General features: G+C 68.7%; 1 protein-coding gene across 1 annotated transcript; it reads left to right on the forward strand.

The window, feature by feature from the left end:
- Window positions 1–218: 218 nt before the first annotated feature.
- Window positions 219–25,435, forward strand: LOC148591249 (inosine-5'-monophosphate dehydrogenase 1-like). The gene is made up of 15 exons (XM_088537934.1): window positions 219–266; window positions 1,429–1,527; window positions 3,258–3,306; window positions 3,459–3,533; window positions 5,166–5,240; window positions 5,319–5,525; window positions 8,362–8,449; window positions 8,591–8,790; window positions 10,584–10,674; window positions 11,495–11,590; window positions 13,706–13,849; window positions 16,469–16,613; window positions 17,832–17,975; window positions 19,739–19,822; window positions 25,347–25,435. The coding sequence occupies exons 1-15, from the start codon at window positions 247–249 to the stop codon at window positions 25,366–25,368; spliced, it is 1,539 nt and encodes a 512-aa protein (XP_088394060.1). The 5' UTR covers window positions 219–246; the 3' UTR covers window positions 25,369–25,435.
- Window positions 25,436–26,279: the final 844 nt, after the last annotated feature.

Consider the following 26,279-nt stretch of genomic DNA (forward strand, 5'->3'; position numbering starts at 1 on the left):
CGCCCCGTTCCGCCCCGTTCCGCCCCGCGCCGCCGCCCCCGGCCCCGGCCCACAGCGGCCGCGGCGCCCTGCGGCACCGCACCGGGCTCCGCACCCGGTTCCGCGCTCGGTACCGCTCCGGCCCGGGGCTCCGCTCCGCAGCGCGCCCGGCCCGGCCCGGCCCGGCCCGGCCCCGGTCCCGGTCCCGCTCCGCCCCGGGCTCCGCAGCGCGGCCCGCGCTGGCCCGGGCGAGCCCCGCGCGGCGCCATGGGCGAGGGGGAGCCCAGGTACCGCGGGGGGGGCACCGGGAGGCAGCGACCGGGAGACGGGGGGGGCACCGGGAAGCAGAGACTGGGAATTACCGGGGACGGGGGGGGGGCACCGGGGAGGCAGCGACCGGGAGGTACTGGGAATGTGGGGGGGCACCGGGGAGTAGCGGCCGGGAGCTACCGGGAACGGGGGGGGGGCACCGGGAAGCAGAGACCGGGAGTTACTGGGAATGTGGGGGGGGCACCGGGAAGCAGAGACTGGGAATTACCGGGGACGGGGGGGCACCGGGAGGCAGAGACTGGGAGTTACTGGGAATGTGGGGGGGCACCGGGAAGCAGCGACCGGGAGCTACCGGGAACGGGGGGGCACCGGGAAGCAGAGACTGGGAGTTACTGGGAATGTGGGGGGGCACCGGGAAGCAGCGACCGGGAGGTACTGGGAAATGGGGGGGACACCGGGAGGCAGAGACTGGGAATTACCGGGGACGGGGGGGCACCGGGAAGCAGCGACCGGGAGTTACTGGGAATGTGGGGGGGACACCGGGAGACAGAGACTGGGAATTACCGGGAACGGGGGGGGCACCGGGAAGCAGCGACCGGGAGTTACTGGGAATGTGGGGGGGCACCGGGAGGCAGAGACTGGGAATTACCGGGAACGGGGACGGGGGGGGGCACCGGGAAGCAGCGCCTCGGGGGGGGGCGTTGCCGGGGGGGGGGGCTCCAGGCCTTGGGAAGCGGCGCTGGGAATTCCGGGGAGGTTCCTGGGCGGCCCGCGGGGGAATCGGGACACGGGGAGAGGGGGGCGCCGGGTGGCACCGCGGGGACTTGCTGGGGGGTCCCCGGGGGGGTCCTGGGGGCCGCAGTGGGGGGGTCCTGGGGGGGCTCCGGGGCCGCAGGGAGTTACCGGGAAGTTATTGGGAATGGGGGGGGGGGGAACAGCGTTGGGGGGGGGGCGCTGGTTGCCCGGAGGCTACCGGGAGGTTACGGGGGCTACTGGGGGGGGGGCAGCAATGGGGGGGCTCGGGGGAGGCGCTGTTCGGGGGGGGGGGCAGCGAGGGCTGCAGGAGGGTCCCGGGGGCGGGGCCTCGCCGGGGGCGGGGCCTCTCGGAGGGCGGGGCCTCGCACACCCCAACCCCGCCCCCCCCCCCCCCCCCCCCGTGCCCGTGTCCCCCCCCCCCAGCATGGCCGACTACCTGATCAGCGGTGGCACCGGCTACGTCCCCGAGGACGGGCTCACGGCGCAGCAGCTCTTCGCCACCGCCGACGGCCTCACCTACAAGTACGGCGTGTCCCCGTGTCACCGTGTCACCGTGTCACCGTGTCCGCATGTCCCCATGTCCCCGTGTCCCCGTGTCCCCATGTCCCCATGTCACCGTGTCACCGTGTCACCGTGTCCGCGTGTCCCCCCATGTCCCCGTGTCCCCATGTCACCGAGTCCCCATGTCCGCGTGTCCCCATGTCACCGTGTCCCCATGTCACCGAGTCCCCATGTCCGCGTGTCCCCTCAGCCCCATGTCCCCAGCATCCTCGCATCCCCATGTCCCCCCATGTCCCCGTGTCCCCCCATGTCCCCATGTCCGCATGTCCCCTCAGCCCCATGTCCCCAGCATCCTCGCGTCCCCATGTCCCCAGAGTCCCCATGTCCCCAGAGTCCCCATGTCCCCTCGTGTCCCCGTGTCCCCATGTCACCGAGTCCCCATGTCCGCGTGTCCCCCCGTGTCCCTGTGTCCCCATGTCCCCATGTCCGTGTGTCCCCTCAGCCCCATGTCCCCAGCATCCTCGTGTCCCCATGTCCCCAGAGTCCCCATGTCCCCATGTCACCGAGTCCCCATGTCCGCGTGTCTCCCCGTGTCCCCCCATGTCCCTGTGTCCCCATGTCCCCGTGTCCCCATGTCTGTGTGTCCCCTCAGCCCCATGTCCCCAGCATCCTCGTGTCCCCATGTCCCCAGAGTCCCCATGTCCCCATGTCACCGAGTCCCCATGTCCGCGTGTCTCCCCGTGTCCCCCCATGTCCCTGTGTCCCCATGTCCCCGTGTCCCCATGTCCGTGTGTCCCCTCAGCCCCATGTCCCCAGCATCCTCGCGTCCCCATGTCCCCAGAGTCCCCGTGTCCCCCCATGTCCCCGTGTCCCCCCATGTCCCTGTGTCCGCATGTCCCCTCAGCCCCATGTCCCCAGCATCCTCGCGTCCCCATGTCCCCAGAGTCCCCGTGTCCCCCCATGTCCCCGTGTCCCCCCGTGTCCCCCTGTCCCCATGTCCACATGTCCCCTCAGCCCCATGTCCCCAGCATCCTCGCATCCCCACGTCCCCAGCGTCCCCGTGTCCCCATGTCCCTGAGTCCCCAGCGTCCCCGTGTCCCCAGGGTCCCTGCATCCCCCTGGCTTCCCCGTGTCCCCCTCCTGTGGCCAGCAGGACACCCACCCCATGGCGACCAGAATGGGCTGCCACCCGGGAGCCACCGTCCCCAAGGGATGGATATGGTGTCCCCATGTCACACGGTGCCCTGTGCAGAGTGTCCTGGGTGCCACCGTCCCCAAGGGATGGACACAGTGTCCCCATGCTGCGCTGTGCCCTGCTCAGGGTGTCCCCATCCCATCCCATGGCTGCGGGGTTGGGGTGCCACAGGTGCCACCATCCTTAAGGCACCAACACAGGTGTCCCCATCCTGCACTGTGACCTGTTTGGGTTGTCCCCAGTGCCACTGTCCCCATGGTGCTGATGCAATGTCCCCATCTTGCGCCACGGCTGCTGGGGTTGGGATGTGACCCCGTGGGACCGGCACAGTGTCCCCTTGTCACACTGGGGCTGCTGGTGTCCCTGGTGCCACCATCCCCACGTGGCCACCATGGTGTGCCCACCCCACACCATGTCCTGGACACGGGGTCGGGGTGTCCTGGACACGGGTGTCCTCAGGGCACCAATGTGGCGCGGTGGGGACACATGGGTGGCTGCGGGGACGTGGCCGGTGTCCCCAGGCCACCGCTGACCCTCTCCCGTGTCCCCCGTGCAGTGACTTCCTCATCCTCCCCGGCTTCATCGACTTCACGGCCGACGAGGTGGTGAGTCCCTGTCCCCGTCCCTGTCCCCGTCCCTGTCCCTGTCCCCACGCAGGGGCCGTGGGTGCCCGGGGACCCTTTTGGGGACCCTTTTGGGGACCGGGTCTCTTCCCCCCGCGTCCCCCCAGGACCTGACATCGGCCCTGACCCGCAAGATCACCCTCAAGACGCCCCTCATCTCGTCCCCCATGGACACGGTGACCGAGTCGGACATGGCCATCGCCATGGCGGTGAGCGCGGCCCCGGGAGGGGACACCGGCCCAGGGGGGACACGTGGGCGCAGGGGGTGCCCCATGGGGGCGCAGGGGGTGGCTCCGCTCGCATGGGTTGGGGTGAGCGGTTGTAGGGTCAGGGTGCCCGTCCCCTGCAGGACTGGGGACGTGGTTGGGGTGCCCGTCACCATGGGGTGTGGGGTCGGGGTGCCCATCACCATGAGGTTGGGGTGCCCATCCCCATGGGGCCAAGGTGCCCATCCCCATGGGGTTGGGTGTGGGGTCGGGGTGCCCTTCCCCTTGGGAGTTGGGGTGCCCATCTCCATGGGGTGGGAAGGTGGGATCAGGGTGCCCATCCCTGTGGGATTGGGATGTAGGGTTGGGGTGCCCATCCCCATGGGGTGGGGATGTGGGATCGGGGTGCCCATCCCCATGGGGTCGGGATATGGGGTCGGGGTACCCATCCCCATGAGGTCGGGGTGCCCATCCCCATGAGGATTGGGTGTGGGGTTGGGATGCCCATCTCCATGGGGTTGGTAGTTGGGGTCGGGGTGCCCATCCTCATGCAAGTTGGGGTCAGGGTGCCCATCCGCATGGGAGTTGGTTGTGGAATCGGGATGCCCATCCCCATGGGAGTGTGGGATCAGGGTGCCCATCCCAATCGATTGTGGGGTCAGGGTGCCTATCCCCATGGAGTTGGGTATGGGGTTGGTATTTGGGATCAGGGTGCCCATCCCAATCGATTGTGGGGTCAGGGTACCCATCCCCATGGGGTCAAGGTGCCCATCCCCATGGGAGTTGGGATCAGGGTGCCCATTCCCATGGGGTCGGGGTGCCCATCTCCGTGGGGTTGGGTGTGGGATCAGGGTGCCCATCCCCATGGGAGTTGGGATCAGGGTGCCCATTCCCATGAGGTCAGGGTGCCCATCCCCATGGGGTTGGGTGTGGGGTTGGGATGCCCATCTCCATGGGGGTCAAGGTGCTCATCTCCATGGGAGTTGGGGTCAGGGTACCCATCCCCATGAGGTCGGGGTGCCCATCCCCATGGGGTTGGGTGTGGGATCAGGGTGCCCATCCCCATGGGGGTCAAGGTGCCCATCCCCATGGGAGTTGGGATCAGGGTGCCCATTCCCATGAGGTTGGGGTGCCCATCCCCATGGGGTTGGGTGTGGGATCAGGGTGCCCATCCCCATGGGGGTCAAGGTGCTCATCTCCATGGGAGTTGGGATCAGGGTGCCCATTCCCATGGGGTCGGGGTGCCCATCTCCATGGGGTTGGGTGTGGGGTTGGGATGCCCATCTCCATGGGGGTCAAGGTGCTCATCTCCATGGGACTTGGGGTCAGGGTGCCCATCTCCATGGGATCAGGGTGCCCATCTCCATGGGGTTGGGTGTGAGATCAGGGTCCCCATCCCCATGGGATTAGGTGTGGGATCAGGGTGCCCATCCCCATGGGGTTGGGTGTGGGGTTGGGATGCCCATCTCCATGGGGGTCAAGGTGCCCATCCCCATGGGAGTTGGGATCAGGGTGCCCATCCCCATGGGGTCAAGGTGCCCATCCCCATGGGGTTGGGTGTGGGATCAGCGTCCCCATCCCCACGGGATCAGGCTGAGCGTCGCGGTCCCCTCTGATCCCCCCGCGTCCCCCCAGCTCATGGGCGGCATCGGCATCATCCACCACAACTGCACTCCCGAGTTCCAGGCCAACGAGGTGCGCAAGGTGAAGGTAGGTCGGGGCTCCCCCCGCCCGCCCCACGGCCGCCCCACGGCCGCCCCACGGCCCCCAATTCCCGTCCCCGCGCAGAGGTTCGAGCAGGGCTTCATCACGGACCCGGTGGTGATGAGCCCCACGCACACGGTGGGCGACGTCTTCGAGGCCAAGCTGCGGCACGGCTTCTCGGGCATCCCCGTGACGCAGAGCGGCAGGATGGGCAGCAAGCTGGAGGGCATCGTCACCTCCCGCGACATCGACTTCCTCACCGAGAAGGACTACGCGACCCACCTGGGAGAGGTGCCGCGCGGAGCCGCGGGATGCGGCGGGATGGGGCGGGATGGGGATGGGGCGGGACGTGAGGATGCAGGATGGGGCGGGATGAGGTGGGATGGGGTAGGAGATGGAGATGGGGCGGGACGCGAGGATGCAGGATGGGGCGGGATGAGGTGGGATGGGGTAGGAGACGGAGATGGGGTGGGACACGAGGATGCGGGATGGGGCGGGATGGAGTGGGATGGGGTAGGAGATGGAGATGGGGTGGGACGCGAGGATGCGGGATGGGGCGGGATGGAGTGGGATGGGGTAGGAGATGGAGATGGGGTGGGACACGAGGATGCGGGATGGGGCGGGATGGAGTGGGATGGGGTAGGAGACGGAGATGGGGTGGGACACGAGGATGCGGGATGGGGCGGAATGGAGTGGGATGGGGTAGGAGATGGAGATGGGGTGGGACGCGAGGATGCAGGATGGGGCAGGATGGAGTTGGATGAGGTGGGATGGGGCAGGATGGAGATGGGGTGGGACGCGAGGATGCGGGATGGGGCAGGATGAGGTGGGATGGGGCAGGATGGGGTAGGAGATGGGGATGGGGTGGGACACGAGGATGCAAAGGGCAGGATGGGGTAGGAGATGGAGATGGGGCACAAGGATGTGAAGGGCGGGATGGGGCAGGATGAGGTGGGATGGGGCAGGATGGGGTAGGAGATGGGGATGGGGTGGGACACGAGGATGCGAAGGGCGGGATGGGGTTGGAGATGGAGATGGGGTGGGACACGAGGATGCGTGAAGTACGGGATGGGGTGGGATGGGGTAGGAGATGGGGATGGGCTGGGACACGAGGATGCAAAGGGCAGGATGGGGTAGGAGATGGAGATGGGACACAAGGATGCGAAGGGCGGGATGGGGCAGGATGAGCTGGGATGGGGCAGGGGATGGAGATGGGGTGGGATGCGAGGATGCGAAGGGTGGGATGGGGCGGGATGAGGTGGGGTGGGGTAGGAGACGGAGATGGGGTGGGACACGAGGATGCGGGATGGGGCGGGATGGGGTAGGAGATGGGGATGGGGTGGGACACGAGGATGCAAAGGGCAGGATGGGGTAGGAGATGGAGATGGGACACAAGGATGCGAAGGGCGGGATGGGGCAGGATGAGGTGGGATGGGGCAGGGGATGGAGATGGGGTGGGATGCGAGGATGCGAAGGGTGGGATGGGGCGGGATGAGGTGGGATGGGGCAGGATGGGGCAGGACATGGAGATGGGGTGGGACACAAGGATGCGAAGGATGGGATGGGGCAGGATGTGGCGGGAGATGGAGATGGGGTGGGACGCGAGGATGCGGAATGGGGCGGGATGGGGTGGGATGGGGTAGGAGATGGGGCTGGGGTAGGACACGAGGATGCAAAGGGTGGGATGGGGTCGGATGAGGTAGGATAGGAGATGGAGATGGGATGGGACATGAGAATGCGGGATGGGGCGGGATGAGGTGGGATGGGGTAGGAGATGGAGATGGGGTGGGACATAAGGATGCAGGATGGGGCGGGATGAGGCGGGAGATGGAGATGGGGTGGGACACAGGGATGCGAAGGGTGGGATGGGGCGGGATGGAGGATAAGAGTGGGAGGGCATGGAGGTGGGATGGGGTGAGGGTCGGGGTGGGGTGAAGAGCAGAGTTGGGATGGGATGAGTTGGGGGTCAGGGAAGGCGTGGAGAACAGGGATGGGATGGGATGGGATGAGATGGGGGTCAAGGATGGCGTGGAGGACAGGGATGGGATGGGGTGGATGGGGGTGAGGAGCGGGATGGATTGGGGTGGGGAAGCGGGATGGAGGTGGGTCAGGAGTGGGATGGGATGAGGCAGAGGGTGGTGGGCGAGGGATGGGGTTGGTCTGAGGTGGATGAGGGATGAGTTTGGATGGAGGGTTGGGATGGAAGTGGATGAGGGGCTGGAATGAAGGGTTGGGATGAGGTGGATGAGAGATAGGTTGAGATGGAGGGTTGGGATGGAGGTGGGTGTGGGATGAGTTTGGAAGAAGGGTTGGGATGGTTGGGATGTGTTGGAATGGAGGGTTGGGATGGGTCGGAATGGAGGTGGGTGCAGGATGGGCTGGGATAGAGGGTTGGGATGGAGGTGAGTGCAGGATGGGTTTGGATGGAAGGTTGGGATGGGTTGGGATGGGTTGGGATGGACGGTTGGGATGGGCTGGGATGGAGGATTGGGATGGGCTGGGATGGAGGTGGGAGCAGGATGGGCTGGGATGGAGGGTTTGGATGAGGTGGATGAGAGATGGGTTGAGATGGGGGGTTGGGATGGAGGTGGGTTTGGGCTGGGTTGGGATGGAGGATTGGGATGGAGGGGGGTGTGGGATGGGTTTGGAAGACGGGTTGGGATGGAGGTGGGTCCAGGATGGGCTGGGATGGGTTGGAATGGGCTGGAATGGAGGGTTGGGATGGGTTGGAATGGAGGTGGGTGCAGGATGAGCTGGGATGGGTTGGAATGGAGGGTTGCGATGGGTTTGTATGGACGGTTGGGATGGTCTGGGATGGAGGCTGGAGCAGGATGGGTTGGGATGGAGGGTTAGGATGGAGGGTTAGGATGGAGGGTTGGGATGGGCTGGGATGGAGGTGGGTGCAGGATGGGCTGGGGTGGGTTGGGATGGGCTGGGATGGAGGGTTGGGATGAGTTGGGATGGTCTGGGACGGAGGATTGGGACGGAGAATTGGGATGAACAGTTGGGAGGGGCTGGGATAGGTTGGGATGAGTTGGGATGGGCTGGGATGGGTGGACGCAGGACGTTCCGCGCCGTCGGAGCCGCCGCCATCACCGCATCCCCCCTGCTCCTCCCCACGGCCCAGGTGATGACCAAACGCAACGACCTCGTGGTGGCCCCCGCCGGCGTCACCCTCAAGGAGGCCAACGAGATCCTGCAGCGCAGCAAGAAAGGTACCGGATACCGTGCACGCTCCGGGCTGCATCCTGGTTGGAGCATCCCGGTGGGAGCATCCCGGTTGGAGCATCCCGATGGGAGCATCCCAGCTGGATCCCAGCGGGATGTCCGGGACGCATCCCGGCGGTGCCGCGCAGGGAAGCTGCCCATCGTGAACGGGAGCGACGAGCTGGTGGCCATCATCGCGCGCACCGACCTCAAGAAGAACCGCGACTACCCGCTGGCCTCCAAGGACGCGCGCAAGCAGCTGCTGTGCGGGGCCGCCGTGGGCACGCGCGACGACGACAAGTACCGGCTGGAGCTGCTGGCGCAGGCGGGCGCCGACGTCGTGGTGCTGGTGGGTGCCGGGATGGACGGGATGGACGTGGTGGTGCTGGTGGGTGATGGGATGGATGGGGCGGACAGGGACGGACGTGGATGGACGGGGACGGACAGGACAGACGTGGTGGTGCTGGTGGGTGCTGGGGATGGACGGGATGGACGTGGTGGTGCTGGTGGGTGATGGGATGGACGGGATGGACGTGGTGGTGCTGGTGGGTGATGGGGATGGACAGGATGGACGGGATGGACGTGGTGGTGCTGGTGGGTACTGGGATGGACGGGATGGACGTCGTGGTGCTGGTGGGTGATGGGATGGACGGGATGGACGTCGTGGTGCTGGTGGGTGATGGGGATGGACGGGATGGACGTGGTGGTGCTGGTGGGTACTGGGATGGACAGGATGGACGTCGTGGTGCTGGTGGGTGATGGGGATGGACGGGATGGACGTGGTGGTGCTGGTGGGTACTGGGATGGACAGGACAGACGTGGTGGTGCTGGTGGGTGCTGGGGATGGACGGGATGGACGTGGTGGTGCTGGTGGGTGATGGGGATGGACGGGATGGACGTGGTGGTGCTGGTGGGTACCGGGATGGACGGGATGGACGTGGTGGTGCTGGTGGGTGCTGGGATGGACGGGACGGACGCGGTGGTGCTGGTGGGTGATGGGATGGACGGGACGGACGCGGTGGTGCTGGTGGGTGATGGGATGGACGGGATGGACGTGGTGGTGCTCATGGGTGCTGGGGATGGTGGAGATGGACGTGGTGGTGCTGGTGGGTGATGGGATGGATGGGGTGGACGGGATGGACGGGGTAGTGCTGGTGGGTACCGGGATGGACGGGACGGACGTGGTGGTGCTCATGGGTGCTGGGGATGGTGGAGATGGACGTGGTGGTGCTGGTGGGTGATGGGATGGATGGGGCGGACGGGGACGGACGGGGTGGATGGGGACGGACGGGGCGGACACGGTGGTGCTGGTGGGTGATGGGATGGATGGGGTGGACGGGACGGACGGGGACGGACGTGGTGGTGCCGGGGACAGCGGGGACGGACAGGGTGGACATGGTGGTGCTGGTGGGTGATGGGGACGGACGGGGCGGACGGGATGGACGGGGTGGACGTGGCAGTGATGGGGATGGATGGGGCGGACGCGGTGGTGCTGGTGGGTGCCGGGATGGACGGGGCGGATGGGGTGGACGGGATGGACACGGCGGTGCTGGTGGGTGCCGGGGGTGACGGGGACGGACGGGACAGACGCGGTGGTGCTGGTGGATGCCGGGGATGGACGGGGCGGACGGGATGGACGGGGTGGACGTGGTGGTGCTGGTGGGTACCGGGGATGGACGGGATGGATGGGGCGGATGCGGTGGTGCTGGTGGGTGCTGGGGATGGATGGGATGGACAGGGTGGACAGGACGGACGTGGTGGTGCTGGTGGGTGCTGGGAACGGTGGGGATGGACGGGATGGACGCGGTGGTGCTGGTGGGTGCCGGGATGGACGGGATGGACGGGATGGACGCGGTGGTGCTGGTGGGTGATGGGGATGGATGGGATGGACGGGACGGACAGGACGGACGCGGTGGTGCTGGTGGGTGATGGGGATGGACGGGATGGACGGGACGGACAGGACGGACGTGGTGGTGATGGTGGGTGCTGGGGATGGACGGGATGGACGCGGTGGTGCTGGTGGGTACCGGGGATGGACGGGATGGACGGGGATGGACGGGGCGGACGCGGTGGTGCTGGTGGGTGCCGGGACGGCCGGGGCGGCCGCGGCGCTGACGCCGTCGCCGGTCCCGGTGTCGCCAGGACTCGTCGCAGGGGAACTCGGTCTATCAGATCGGGATGATCCACTACGTCAAGGAGAAGTACCCCGAGCTGCAGGTGATCGGGGGCAATGGTGAGTGCTGGGGGGCGCGGGGCTGTGGGGCTGGGCGCTGGAGGTGCTGTGGGGCAGCGCATTGGGGTGCTGTGGGGCAGACATTGGAGGTGCTGTGGGGCAGGGTGTTGGGGGGCTGTGGGGCAGGGGATTGGGGTTCCATGGGGCAGACATTGGGGATGCTATAGAGCGGGGGATTGGGGTGCCATGGGGCAGGGTGTTGGGGGGCTGTGGGACTGGGGATTGGGGTTCCATGGGGCAGACATTGGGGATGCTATAGAGCGGGGGATTGGGGTGCCATGGGGCAGGATGTTGGGGTGCTGTGGGGCTGGCTTTGGGGGCTGCTGTGGGGCAGCGCATTGGGGTGCTGTGGGGCAGGGTGTTGGGGGGCTGTGGGGCTGGGTTTGGGGGCTGCTGTGGGGCAGGGCATTGGGGTGCTGTGGGGCAGGGTGTTGGGGGGCTGTGGGGCTGGGTTTGGGGGCTGCTGTGGGGCAGGGCGTTGGGGGGCCATGGGGCTGGGTTTGGGGCTGCTGTGGGGCTGGAAGGGGGACTGGGATGCTGTGGGGCAGGGGATTGCGGTGCCATGGGGCAGACATTGGGGATGCCATGGGGCAGGGGATTGGGGTTCCATGGAGCAGATATTGGGGATGCTGTGGGGCAGGGGATTGGGGTGCCATGGGGCAGGACCTGAGATGCCGTGGGGCAGACATTGGGGATGCTGTGGGGCACGGAGCCTCCTGCAGGGGTTGGGGGCCCGATGCTGCAGCCCCCCAGCAATGGGGCCGGGGGTCCCGCGGGCGCCGGGGGGCGCGTGACGGTGGCTTCGCCCCATGGGGGGCAGTGGTGACAGCGGCGCAGGCCAAGAACCTGATCGACGCCGGCGTGGACGCGCTGCGCGTGGGCATGGGCTGCGGCTCCATCTGCATCACGCAGGAAGGTGGGCGCCGCATGCGGGGACCGGGGCGGCTGCAGCGCCCGTGCATGGTGCAGGGCTGCAACCCCGAACGCGTGCTGGCTGCAGCACCCATGCATGGTGCAGGGCTGCAACGCCGAACGCGTGCTGGCTGCAGTGCCCCATGCAGGGTTGCAACCCCAAACGCGTGCTGGCTGCAGGGCCATGGTGCCCGTGCCTGGTGCAGGGTTGCAAACCCGAGCCCCGGTGCCCACATTTGCCCACACTGGATGCAGTGCCCTGGTGCCTGGTCCAGGTTTGCAGCCCCAAACCGCAGTGCTCGTGCTGCCTGCAGTGCTCGTGCTTTTTGCAGTCCCTGCTTCTTGCACCCCATGGGGCTTTTGCAACCCCAAACTGCAGTGCGCATGTTGGCTGCAGTGTTACTGCTTGCACCCAGCGAGGGTTTGCAACCCCAAACTGCAGTGCTCGCGCTGACTGCAGTGCTGCTGCTTGCACCCAATGGGGCTTTGCAACCCCAAATCCTGGTGCTCGTGCTGGCTGCAGTGCTGCTGCTTGCACCCGGTTAGGATTTGCAACCCCAAACTGCAATGCTCGTGCTGAATGCAGTGCTGCTGCTCATACCCAGTGAGGATTTGCAACCCCAAATCCCAGTGCTCGTGCTGGCTGCAGTCTCTGCTTCTTGCACCCAGTGAGGGTGCAAATCCCGGTGCTCGTGCTTTTTGCAGTCCCTGCTGCTTGTACTGGTTAGGATTTGCAACCCCAAACTGCAGTGCTCATACTTTTTGCAGTCCCTGCTTCTTGCACCCCATGGGGCTTTGCAACCCCAAACTGCGGTGTTCGTGCTGACTGCAGTGCTGCTGCTTGCACCCAGTTAGGATTTGCAACCCCAAACTGCAATGCTCATGCTGAGTGCAGTTCCTGCTGCTTGCATCCAGTGAAGGTGCAAATCCCGGTGCTCATGCTGGCTGCAATCCCTGCTGCTTTCGCCCGGTTAGGATTTGCAACCCCAAACTGCAATGCTCATGCTGGCTGCAGTGCTGCTGCTTGCACCCCATGGGGCTTTGCAACCCCAAACTGCAATGCTCATGCTGACTGCAGTCCCTGCTGCTTGCACCTGGTTAGGATTTGCAACCCCAAACCCCAGTGCTTGTGCTGGCTGCAGCGTTGCTGCTTGCACCCCATGGGGCTTTGCAACCCCAAACTGCAGCGCTCGCGCTGCCTGCAGCGCTCGTGCTTTTTGCAGTCCCTGCTGCTTGCACTCAATGAGGGTGCAAATCCCGGTGCTCGTGCTGGCTGCAGTCCCTGCTGCTTGCACCCGGTTAGGATTTGCAGCCCCAAATCCCAGCGCTCGTGCTGGCTGCAGTGCTGCTGCTTGCACCCGATGAGCATTTGCAACCCCAAACTGCAGCGCTCATGCTGGCTGCCATCCTTGCTGCTTGCAGCCAGTGAGGATTTGCAACCCCAAACACTGGTACCCATGTTGGCTGCAGTGCTGCTGCTTGCACCCCATGGGGCTTTGCAACCCCAAACTGCAGCGCTCGTGCTGCCTGCAGTGCTTGTGCTTTTTGCAGTCCCTGCTCCTTGCACCCAGTGAGGGTTTGCAACCCCAAACCCCAGTGCTCGTGCTGCCTGCAGTGCTCGTGCTGGCTGCAGTGCTGCTGCTTGCAGCCGGTGAGGATTTGCAACCCCAAACACTGGTACCCGTATTGGCTGCAGTGCTGCTGCTTGCACCCAGTGAGGGTTTGCAACTCCAAACTGCAATGCTTGTGCTGGCTGCAATCCCTGCTGCTTGCACCTGGTTAGGATTTGCAACCCCAAACCCCAGTGCTCGTGCTGGCTGCAGCGTTGCTGCTTGCACCCCATGGGGCTTTGCAACCCCAAACTGCAGCGCTCACACTGCCTGCAGCGCTCGTGCTTTTTGCAGTCCCTGCTGCTTGCACTCAATGAGGGTGCAAATCCCGGTGCTCGCGCTGGCTGCAGTCCCTGCTGCTTGCACCCGGTTAGGATTTGCAGCCCCAAATCCCAGCGCTCGTGCTTTTTGCAGCCCCTGCTCCTTGCACCCCACGGGTCCTTGCAGCCCCACGCGCCGGTCCCCGCGCGGTCCCCGCGTCACCGCCGCTGTCCCCGCTGTCCCCGCAGTGATGGCCTGCGGGCGGCCCCAGGGCACGGCGGTCTACAAGGTGGCCGAGTACGCGCGCCGCTTCGGCGTCCCCGTCATCGCCGACGGCGGCATCCAGACCGTGGGCCACGTGGTGAAGGCGCTGGCGCTGGGGGCGTCCACGGGTGAGCACGGGGACACGCGTGGGTCCGTCCGGGACGGTGACAACGCGCGGGGTCCCCCCGCAGCGGTGACACGTGGGGGACCCCGCGCTCCCCGTGTCCCCGCAGTGATGATGGGGCCGTGACGGTGACACGCGTGGGGTCCGTCCGCAGTGGCGACACGCGTGGGGTCCGTCCGTGATGGTGACAATGCGCGGGGTCCCCCCACGCAGTGACACGCGTGGGGTCCCCCCCGCTGTAGTGACAACTCGTGGGGTCCCCCCGCGGCGGTGGCACATGGGGGACCCAGCTCTCCCCATGTCCCTGCAGTGATGATGCAGCCGTGGCGGTGACAACGCACGGGGTCCATCTGCGGCGGTGACACGTGGGGGACCCTGCGCTCCCCATGTCCCCACAGTGATGATGGGGCCGTGGCGGTGACAACACGTGGGGTCCATCCACGGTGGTGACACGCGTGGGGTCCATCCGTGACGGTGACAATGCATGGGGTCCCCCTGCGGCGGTGGCACATGCGGGACCCGGCGCTCCCTGTGTCCCCGCAGTGATGATGGGGCTGCGGTGGTGACAACACGTGGGGTCCATCTGTGACGGTGACATGTGTGGGGTCCCCCCGCAGCGGTGACAATGCGTGGGGTCCATCTGCGGCGGTGACACGCATGGGGGACCCGTCGCTCCCCGTGTCCCTGCAGTGATGATGGGGCCGCGGTGGTGACACGCGTGGGGTCCATCCGTGGCGGTGACATGCGCAGGGTCCCCCCGTGGCGGTGGCACATGCAGGACCCCACGCTCCCCGTGTCCCCGCAGTGATGATGGGGCTGTGACGGTGACACGCGTGGTCCCCCCGTGGCGGTGACACGTGGCGCTCCCGTGTCCCCGCAGTGATGATGGGGCCACAGCAGTGATAACGCGTGGGGTCCCCCCGTGACGGTGACACCCGTGTGACCCGTCGCTCATGGTGTCCCCGCAGTGGTGATGGGGCTGCGGTAGTGACAACACGCGGGGTCCCCCTGTGGCGGTGACACGCGTGGGGTCCATCCGTGACGGTGACACGCGTGGGGTCCCCCCCTGGTGGTGACACACGTGTCACCCCGCGCTCCCTGTGTCCCCTCAGTGATGATGGGGCTGTGATGGTTACAACGCGTGGGGTCCATCCGTGACAGTGACATGTGTGGGGTCCCCCCGTGGTGGTGGCACATGGGGGACCCTGCGCTCCCCGTGTCCCCGCAGTGATGATGGGGCCGTGACGGTGACACACGTGGGGTCCATCCGTGATGGTGACACATGTAGGGGACCTGTCACTCCCCATGTCCCCGCAGTGATGATGGGGCCGGGACGGTGACACACATGGGGTCCTCCCGTGGCGGTGACACGCGTGGGTCCCCCCGCGGCGGTGGCACACGTGTGACCTGTCGCTCGTGGTGTCCCCGCAGTGATGATGGGGCCGGGACGGTGACAACGCGTGGGGTCCGTTTGCGACGGTGGCACATGGGGGACCCGTTGCTCCCCGTGTCCCTGCAGTGGTGATGGGGCTGTGGCAGTGACACACATGAGGTCCGCCCCCGGTGGTGACACCCGTGTGACCCGTTGCTCATGGTGTCCCCGCAGTGATGATGGGGCCACGGTAGTGACAATGCGCGCGGTCCCCCCGTGGCAGTGACGCACGTGTGACTCGTCGCTCCCCGTGTCCCCGCAGTGATGATGGGGCTGTGATGGTTACAACGCGTGGGGTCCATCCGTGACAGTGACATGTGTGGGGTCCCCCCGTGGTGGTGGCACGTGGGGGACCCTGCGCTCCCCGTGTCCCCACAGTGATGATGGGGCCGTGACGGTGACACACGTGGGGTCCATCTGTGATGGTGACACATGTAGGGGACCTGTCACTCCCCATGTCCCCCGCAGTGATGATGGGGCCAGGACGGTGACACACATGGGGTCCCCCCGTGGCGGTGACACGCGTGGGTTCCCCCGCGGCGGTGGCACACGTGTGACCTGTCGCTCGTGGTGTCCCCGCAGTGATGATGGGGCCATGGTGGTGACACCCGTGTCACCCCGTGCTCCCGTGTCCCCGCAGTGATGATGGGGCTGCGGTGGTGACACCCGTGTCACCCCGCTCTCCCCGTGTCCCTGCAGTGATGATGGGGCCGCAGCAGTGATAATGCGTGGGGTCCCCCCGTGACGGTGACACCCGTGTGACCCCCCGCTCGTGGTGTCCCCACAGTGATGATGGGGCCGTGACAGTGACACACATGGGGTCCATCCATGATGGTGACACCTGTGTGACCCGTCGCTCGTGGTGTCCCCGCAGTGATGATGGGGCCGTGGCGGTGACACGTGTGGGGTCCATCCGTGACGGTGACACGCGCAGGGTCCCCCCCTGGTGGTGACACCCGTGTGACCCCCCGCTCGTGGTGTCCCCGCAGTGATGATGGGGCCGTGGTGGTGACACCCGTGTCACCCCCCGCTCCCGTGTCCCCGCAGTGATGATGGGGCCGTGGTGGTGACACCCGTGTCACCCCGCACTCCCGTGTCCCCGCAGTGATGATGGGGCCGTGGCGGTGACACGCGTGGGGTCCATCCATGATGGTGACACCCGTGTCACCCCGCGCTCCCGTGTCCCCGCAGTGATGATGGGCTCCCTGCTGGCCGCCACCACGGAGGCGCCGGGCGAGTTCTTCTTCTCGGACGGCGTGCGGCTCAAGAAGTACCGCGGCATGGGCTCGCCGGACGCCATGGACAAGGGCGGCGGCAGCCAGAAACGCTACTTCAGGTGCGCGGGGACGGCTGGGGACGCGGGGGACACCCGGGGACCCGCGAGGACAGCCGGGGACGCCGGGGACACCTGGGACCCCGCGGGGATGGCCGGGGACGCGGGGGACACCTGGGGACCCGTGGGGACGGCCGGGGACGCGGGGGACACCCGGGACCCTGTGGGGACGGCCGGGGACGCGGGGGACGCCGGGGAGCCCGTGGGGACGGCCGGGGACACGGGGGACACCCGGGGACCTGCGGGGACGGCCGGGGACATGGGGGACGCCGGGGACCCCACGGGGACGGCCGGGGACGCGGGGGACACCCGGGGACCCTGTGGGGACGGCCGGGGACGCGGGGGACGCCGGGGGGACGGCCAGGGACACGGGGGACACCCGGGGACCCCGTGGGGACAGCCGGGGACGCGGGGGACGCCGGGGAGCCCGTGGGGACGGCCGGGGACGCGGGGGACACCCGGGGAGCCCGTGGGGACGGCCAGGGACACGGGGGACACCCGGAGACCCGCGGGGATGGCCGGGGACGCGGGGGACACCCGGGACCCTGCGGGGACGGCCGGGGACGCGGGGGACGCCGAGGACCCCGTGGGGACGGCTGGGGACGCGGGGGACGCTGCGGGGATGGCCGGGGACGCGGGGGACACCCGGGGACCCCGTGGGGACGGCCGGGGACGTGGGGGACACCCGGGACCCTGCGGGGACGGCCGGGGACGCGGGGGACGCCGCGGGGACGGCCAGGGACACGGGGGACACCCGGGCACCCCACGGGGACGGCCGGGGACGCAGGGGACGCCGGGGAGCCCGTGGGGACGGCCGGGGACACGGGGGACACCGGGGACCCGTGGGGACGGCCGGGGACGCAGGGGACACCCAGGGACCCCGTGTGGATGGCCGGGGACGCGGGGGACACCCGGGACCCCGTGGGGACGGCCAGGGACACGGGGGACGCCGGGGACCCTGTGGGGACGGCCGGGGACACGGGGGACGCCGGGGAGCCCGTGGGGACGGCCGGGGACACCGGGGAGCCCGCGGGGACGGCCGGGGACACAGGGGACGCCGGGGACCCCACGGGGACGGCCGGGGACGCGGGGGACACCCAGGACCCTGCGGGGACGGCCGGGGACACGGGGGACACCCGGGGACCCGCGGGGACAGCCGGGGATGCGGGGGACGCCGGGGGGACACCCGTGACCCCGCGCCCACTGTCCCCGTCCCCGCAGCGAGGGGGACAAGGTGAAGGTGGCGCAGGGCGTCTCGGGCTCCCTGCAGGACAAGGGCTCCATCCAGAAGTTCGTGCCCTACCTCATCGCCGGGATCCAGCACGGCTGCCAGGACATCGGCGCCAGGAGCCTGTCCGTGCTGCGGTGAGCGGGGTGGCCTTGGGGGGACCCCGGGCTGTCCCCATGGCCGACGTGTCCCCATGTCCCCATGTCCCCCCTGGCTTGTCCCTATGGCCAACATGTCGCCATGTCCCCCCCAGCCTGTTCCCATGGCCAACACGTGTCCCCGTGTCCCCATGTCCCCCTGGCCTGTCCCTATGGCCAACGTGTCCCCATGTCCCCCTGGCCCATCCCCATGGCCAACGCGTGTCCCCATGTCCCCCCCGGCCCGTTCCCATCACCAACACATGTCCCCATGTCCCCCTGGCTTGTCCCCATGGTCAACGTGTGTCCCCATGTCCCCCCCGTCCTGTCCCCATGGCCAACGTGTGTCCCCGTGTCCCCCCAGCCCATCCCCATCACCAACACGTGTCCCTGTGTCCCCCCCAGCCTGTCCCCATGGCCAACGTGTGTCCCCGTGTGCCCCCCAGCCTGTCCCCATGGCCAACATGTCCCCATGTCCCCCCCGGCCTGTCCCCATGGTCAACGCGTGTCCCCATGTCCCCCCCGTCCTGTCCCCATGGCCAACATGTCCCCGTGTCCCCTCCGGCCTGTCCCCATCACCAACACATGTCCCCATGTCCCCCTGGCCTGTCCCTATGGCCAATGCGTGTCCCCATGTCCCCCCAGCCCGTCCCTATGGCCAACACGTGTCCCCGTGTCCCCCCGGCCTGTCCCCATGGCCAACATGTCCCCATGTCCCCCCCCGGCCTGTCCCCATGGCCAACGTGTCCCCATGACCCCCCCGGCCCGTCCCCGTCACCAACACATGTCCCCATGTCCCCCCCAGCCTGTCCCCATCACCAACACATGTCCCCATGTCCCCCTGGCCTGTTCCTATCGCCAACGCGTGTCCCCATGCACCCCCCGGCCCATCCCCATGGCCAACATGTCCCCATGTCCCCCCCTGGCCTGTCCCCATGGCCAACATGACCCCATGTCCCCCCCCGGCCCGTCCCCATGGCCAACATGTCCCCGTGTCCCCCCTGGCCTGTCCCCATCACCAACGCGTGTCCCCATATCCCCCCCGGCCTGTCCCCATGGCCAACATGTCCCCATGTCCCCCCCGGCCTGTCCCCATGGCCAACATGTCCCCGTGTCCCCTCCGGCCTGTCCCCATCACCAACACATGTCCCCATGTCCCCCTGGCCTGTCCCTATGGCCAACGCGTGTCCCCATGTCCCCCCAGCCCGTCCCTATGGCCAACACATGTCCCCATGACCCCCCCGGCCCGTCCCCGTCACCAACACATGTCCCCATGTCCCCCTGGCCTGTTCCTATCACCAACGCGTGTCCCCATGTACCCCCCGGACAATCCCCATGGCCAACATGTCCCCATGTCCCCCCCTGGCCCGTCCCCATGGCCAACATGTCCCCGTGTCCCCCCTGGCCTGTCCCCATCACCAACGCGTGTCCCCATATCCCCCCCGGCCTGTCCCCATGGCCAATGTGTCCCCATGTCCCCCCTGGCCCGTCCCCATGGCCAACGCGTGTCCCCGTGTCCCCCCCGGCCCGTCCCCATGGCCAACATGTCCCCGTGTACCCCCTGGCCTGTCCCCATGGCCAGCGTGTCCCCCCATGTCCCTCCCGGCCCGTCCCCATCGCCAATGCGTGTCCCCGTGTCCCCCCCAGCCTGTCCCCATGGCCAACATGTCCCCATGTCCCCCCCGTCCTGTTCCCATGGCCAACGCGTGTCCCCATGTCCCCCCCGGCCCGTCCCCATGGCCAACGTCCCCCGTGTCCCCCAGCTCCATGATGTACTCGGGGGAGCTCAAGTTCGAGAAGAGGACCGTGTCGGCGCAGATCGAGGGGGGCGTCCACGGGCTGCACTCGTAAGTGGCGCCCGGGCCGGGGGCGGCCGTGTCCGGGGGGACGGGGACACGGCGGGGACGTCCCCAGCGGCAGGGGGGACACGGGGACACGGCAGGGACGCCCCCAGCAGCAGGGGGACACGGGGACATGGCAGGGACGTCCCCAGTGGCAGGGGGGACACGGCAGGGACGTCCCCAGGGCAAGGGGGGGGGACGGGGACATGGCAGGGATGTCCCCAGCGGCAGGGGGGACACGGGGACATGGCAGGGATGTCCCCAGTGGCAGGGGGGACATGGGGACACAGCAGGGATGTCCCCAGCGGCGGGATGGGGACAGGGACACGGCAGGGATGTCCCCAGCGGTAGGGGGGGACACGGGGACACGGCGGGGACGTCCCCAGCAGCAGGGGGGACACGGGGACAGGTCAGGGATGTCCCCAGCGGCAGGATGGGGACAGGGACACGTCAGGGACGTCCCCAGCGGCGGGCACCACGTCAGATCTGGTTCACTGCCCCCCCGGCCATGGCCCCCCGTTACCCCCGTGCTGGGGGCAGTGGGGGGCACCTGGGTGCCCCCCTGCAAAGCGGAGCCGGGTGCCCCAAGACAGTAGTGGGGGGCTCCAGCCATCCCAGGAGGGGGGTGAGGGCAACTGGTTGCCCCCCTGCTGGGGGGCGCCCCATTGTCCTGGTGCCAGGGGGACACAGGGACCCGGGTGCCCCATTGCCCTGGTGCCAGGGGGACACGGGTGTCCCATTGTCCCAGTGCTGGGAGACACAGGGACCCGGGTGCCCCATTGCCCTGGTGCCAGGGGGACACGGGTGCCCCATTGTCCCAGTGCTGGGGGACACGGGGACCCGGATGCCCCATTGCCCTGGTGCCAGGGGGACACGGGTGCCCCATTGTCCTGGTACCAGGGGGACCCAGGTGTCCCATTGTCCCAGTGCTGGGGGACACGGGGACCCAGGTGCCGCATTGCCCTGGTGCCAGGGGGACCCGGGTGCCCCATTGCCCCAGTGCAGAGGGGACCCAGGTGCCCCATTGCCCCAATGCTGGGGGACATAGGGACACATGTGCCCCATAGCCCTGGTGCCAGGGGGACCCGGGTGCCCCATTGCCCCGTGCAGGAGGGTCCAGGTGCCCCATTGCCCCCATGCCGGGGGACTCGGGGACCCGGGTGCCCCATTGCCCCCATGCAGGGGGGTCCAGGTGCCCCATTGCCCCCGTGCAGGGGGGTACCTGGGTGTCCCATTGCCCCTGTGCAGGGGGACCCGGGTGCCCCATTGCCCCGTGCAGGGGGGTCCGGGTACCCCGTTGCCCCCGTGCAGGGGGGTCCGCGTGCCCCATTGCCCCCGTGCAGGGGGGTACCCGGGTGTCCCATTGCCCCCGTGCAGGGGGACCCGGGTGCCCCATTGCCCCCGTGCAGGGGGGGTACCCGGGTGTCCCATTGCCCCCATGCAGGGGGGTCCGGGTGCCCCATTGCCCCGTGCAGGGGGGTCCGTGTGCCCCATTGCCCCCATGCAGGGGGGTACCCGGGTGCCCCATTGCCCCCATGCAGGGGGGTCCGGGTACCCCATTGCCCCCGCACAGGGGGTCCGGGTACCCCGTTGCCCCCGTGCAGGGGGTCCGTGTGCCCCATTGCCCCCATGCAGGGGGGTACCCGGGTGCCCCATTGCCCCCATGCAGGGGGGTCGGGGTGCCCCATTGCCCCCGTGCAGGGGGGTCCGAGTGCCCCATTGCCCCCGTGCAGGGGGGGTACCCGGGTGCCCCATTGCCCCCGTGCAGGAGGGTCCGAGTGCCCACTGCCCCCGTGGAGGGCGCTGGGGGGTGATGGCAGCTGGGGGGGCTGCGGGGCTGGGGGGGCCGCGGATTTGGGGGGCCCGGGGCAGATGTGGGGGGGGGGACACGGCTGCCTGGGCCGGGGGGGCGGGGCTTTGAGGGGGGGGGCTTTGAGGGGGCGGGGCTTGTGCGGGGGTGGGGCTTGTGCGGGGGCGGGGCTTCTCCCGCAAGCAGCGAAGCTGATTGGCTGCTCGGCTGCGTGGGTGGGCTGCGGGCTCAGCTGCTCTCGGGGATGGTTGCCTGGGTGGCCACCCCGGCCAGGGGCTGGTTGGCTGGATAGGACCCTGGTTGGCCACCTGGGAGCCTGGTTGGCCAGCTGGGACCCTGGTTGGCTGGATGGGACCCCGGTTGGCCAGTTGGGACCCTGGTTGCCCACCTGGGAGCCTGGTTGGCCAGCTGGGACCCTGGTTGGCCAGCTGAGAGGCTGATTGGCTGGATAGGACCCCGGTTGGCTGGATAGGACCCTGGTTGGCTGGATGGGACCCTGGTTGGCCAGCTGGGATGCTGGTTGGCCAACCGGGACCCTGGTTGGCCAACCAGGACCCTGGTTGGCCAACTGGTTGATGAGCTGGGAAGCTGTTTGGCCGGCTGGTTGCCTGGCTGGGAGCCTGGTTGGCCAGCCGGGGTGGTGGTTGGCTGGTTTGGAGGTTGGTTGGCCAGCAGGGAGGCTGCTGGATAGGACCCTGGTTGGCTGGATGGAACCCTGGTTGCCCAGCTGGGACCCTGGTTGCCCAGCTGGGACCCTGGCTGGCTGGATAGGACCCTGGTTGGCTGGATAGGACCCCGGTTGGCCAGCTGGGACCCTGGTTGGCCAGTTGGGACCCTGGTTGGCCAGCTGAGAGGCTGATTGGCTGGATAGGACCCTGGTTGGCTGGATAGGACCCTGGTTGACCAGCTGGGATGCTGGTTGGCCGGCTGAGAGGCTGGTTGGCTGGATGGGACCCTGGTTGGCCGGATGGGATGCTGATTTGGCCAACCAGGGGTCTGACTGGCCAGCTGGGGGACTGATTGGCTGCCCAGAGGGCTGGTTGACCAGCTGGGATGCTGGTTGGCTGGATAGGACCCTGGTTGGCCGGCTAGGGTGCCAGTTGGCTGGCTGGGATGCTGGTTGGCTGGCTGGGATGCTGTTGGCTGGCTAGGGCCCTGGTTGGCCAGCTGAGAGGCTGGTTGGCTGGATAGGACCCTGGTTGGTTGGATGGGACCCTGGTTGGCTGGATGGGGCACCGGTTGGCTGGCTGGGACCATGCTTGGCCACCTGGGGTGCTGGTTGGCTGGCTGGGAGGCTAGCTGGCTGGCTGGGACCCTGGTTGGCTGGCTGGGGTGCTGGTTGGCTGGTTTGGAGGTTGTTTGGCCAGCTGAGAGGCTGGTTGGCCGGCTGGGAGGCTAGTTGGCTGGCTGGGATGCTGTTGGCTGGATAGGACCCTGGTTGGCCAACTGCGAGGCTGGTTGGCCAACTGGGACCCTAGTTGGCCACCTGGGACCCTGGTTGGCCACCTGGGGCTCTGGTTGGCCACCTGGGACCCTGGTTGGCCACCTGGGACCCTGGTTGGCCAACTGGGACCCTGGTTGGCCAACTGGGGCTCTGGTTGGCCAACCGGGACCCTGGTTGGCCAACTGGGACCCTGGTTGGCCAACTGGGACGCTGGTTAGAGGCTGGTTGGCCGGGTGGGACCCTGGTTGGCTAGTTTGGAGGCTGTTTGGCCGGCTGGCTAGCTCACTCCCCGGCTGGCTGGTCACCCGGCCGGGTGCTGGTGGCTCCTCGCCCAGCCGGGGTGCTGGCCCTGCCCAGGGTGCCGCTCAGGCCGGTGGCCACCTGGGCTGCCGCTGGCCACATGGGCCACCTGGTGCCTTGGCCGGTGCCTCCCCGCCACCCTGGCCACCCGCTCGTGTCACTGCAAAGCGTCACCGGTGCCAGCGCGGAGGGACGCGAGGTGGCCGAGCCCCCGTCCCCGGGGCTGCCCCGATCCCGGGCGCATCCCGCGCCCGTCCCGCTCTGCAGCGGGATCGGGAATGGGAGCCAAGCGGTTCTGACGGTGTCAGTCTGGATCGGAGCGCGGTGCCGGGTGGTTCTGCTGCGGCACCGTCCTGGTGTCGGTGTCGCTGGGTCCGGTTCTGGTGCGGGTTCCCCTTGGGTGCTGGTCCAGCTCCGTCAGAGCCCGGTGCCGGGTGGACCGGTTGGACACGGTGCCGGTGCCGGGTGGTTCTCTTGGACCGTGGTGCTGGGTGCTCACTGGAACACGGTGCTGGTGCCGGGTGGCCCGCTCGGAATGTGGTGCCGGTGCCGGGTGTCTCGCTCGGAGCGCGCCGCTGGTGCCACATGGCTCATTTGGACCTTGGTGCCACTTGGAGCGTGGTGCTGGTGCCAGGTGGCCCACTTGGAGCGCGGTTCTGGTGTCCCGCTCGGAGCACGGTGCCGGTTCCGGTGTCCTGGTCACAGCATGGTGCCGGTGCTGGTGTCCCACTCGGAGCACGGTGCCGGTTCTGGTGTCCCGCTCGCAGGGCGGTGCCGGTGCCGGTGTCCTGGTCACAGCCCGGTGCCGGTGGCTGCTCGCAGGGCGGTTCCAGTGCCGGTTCCGATGCCGGTTCCAGTGCCGGTGCCCCGCTCGCAGGGCAGTGCCGGTTCCGGTGCCCTGGGCAGGGCGGTGCCGGTTCCGGTGTCGGTGTCCTGCTCACGGGACCGTCCCGGTGTCAGTGGCCGCTCACAGGGCGGTTCCGGTGCTGGTTCCAGTGCCGGTGTCCTGCTCGCAGCCCGGTGCTGGTGCCGGTGCTGGTGTCCCCCTCACAGGGCGGTGCCGGTGCCGGTTCCGATGCCCGGGCAGGGCGGTGCCGGTGGCGGTGCCGGTTCCGGTGCCGGTTCCAGTGCCGGTGCCCCGGTCAGGGCGGTGCCGGTGCCGGTTCCGATGGCCGGGCAGGGCGGTGCCGGTTCCAGTGTCCCGCTCGCAGAGCAGTGCCGGTGCCGGTTCTGGTTCCGGTGTCCCGCTCGCAGGGCGGTGCCGGTGCCGGTTCCGATGGCCGGGCAGGGCGGTGCCGGTGCCGGTTCCGATGCCGGTTCCGGTGTCCCGGGCAGGGCGGTGCCGGTGCCGGTGTCCCGCTCGCAGCCCGGTGCCGGTTCCGGTGCCGGTTCCGGTGCCGGTTCCGATGCCCCGGGCAGGGCGGTGCTGGTTCCGATGGCCGGGCCGGGCGGTTCCGGTGCCGGTTCCGATGGCCGGGCAGGGCGGTGCCGGTGCTGGTTCCGATGCCCCGCTCGCAGGGCGGTGCCGGTGCCGGTTCCGATGGCCGGGCAGGGCGGTGCCGGTTCCGGTGCCGGTGCCGGTTCCGATGCCCCGGGCAGGGCGGTGCCGGTTCCGGTGCCGGTTCCGGTGCCGGTTCCGATGGCCGGGCAGGGCGGTGCCGGTTCCGGTGCCGGTTCCAGTGCCGGTGCCCCGGGCAGGGCGGTGCCGGTTCCGGTGCCGGTTCCGATGGCCGGGCCGGGCCGGGCCGGGTCCCGCCGTCCCCTTGACCGTGTCCCCTTCTCTCCTCCTGCTGCGCTCGCCGCCCGCCCGTAGCTTTACGTTCCTGCCGTGTAAGTACCGGCCGGGGGGGCGGCCGCGGGGGGGGCCCTTCCCGCCAGGATCTGACGTGGTGCCGGGACCGGGCGGAACCGGGCGGAACCGGGCCGAACCGGGCCGAACCGGGCCGAACCGGGCTGACCCGCCGCTGTCCCCGCAGTTACGAGAAGCGGCTGTTCTGAGGAGGGGCCGCGCGCCGGGACCCCCCGCCCGGCCCCCGCCGGGCCCCCCGCCCGCCGCCGCCGTTAGCGACCGACCGGGACCCCCCCCCCCCGGCACCGGCACCGGCACCGGGACCCGGTTTGGACCTCGGGACGGAGCCCTCGGCAGCCCCGCGGCCCCCCCGACCCGCTGCAATGCAGGGGGGGGATGCACCTTGCAGCGGAGGGGATGCAACCTGCACCGGAGAGGATGCACCTTGCACTGGAGGGGATGCACCTTGCACCGGAGGGGATGCACCCTGCACCGGAGGGGATGCACCTTGCAGTGGGGATGCACCCTGCACCGGAGGGGTTGCACCCTGCACCGGAGGAGATGCACCTTGCAGCAGTGTTGCACCTTGCAGTGGGGTTGCACCTTGCAGTGGGGATGCACCTTGCACCGGAGAGGATGCACCTTACAGCAGTGTTGCACCTTGCAGGGAGGATGCACCTTGCAGGGAGGATGCACCTTGCAGCAGTGTTGCACCTTGCAGTGGGGTTGCACCTTGCAGTGGGGTTGCACCCTGCACCGGAGGGGTTGCACCCTGCACCGGAGGAGATGCACCTTGCAGTGGGGATGCACCTTGCACCGGAGAGGATGCACCTTGCAGCAGTGTTGCACCTTGCAGTGGGGTTGCACCCTGCACCGGAGGGGTTGCACCCTGCACCGGAGGAGATGCACCTTGCAGCAGTGTTGCACCTTGCAGTGGCGTTGCACCTTGCAGTGGGGTTGCACCCTGCACCGGAGGAGATGCACCTTGCAGCAGTGTTGCACCTTGCAGGGACGATGCACCTTGCAGCGGAGGGGATGCACCTTGCAGTGGGGTTGCACCTTGTGGGGGGGGGTGCACCTTGCAGCAGGGTTGCACCTTGCAGGGACGATGCACCTTGCA

Source organism: Tinamus guttatus, unplaced genomic scaffold (genome assembly GCF_059628265.1).
Source record: "Tinamus guttatus ecotype Peru unplaced genomic scaffold, ASM5962826v1 Tinamus_guttatus_pri_ptg000902l, whole genome shotgun sequence".
NCBI lineage: Eukaryota > Metazoa > Chordata > Aves > Tinamiformes > Tinamidae > Tinamus > Tinamus guttatus.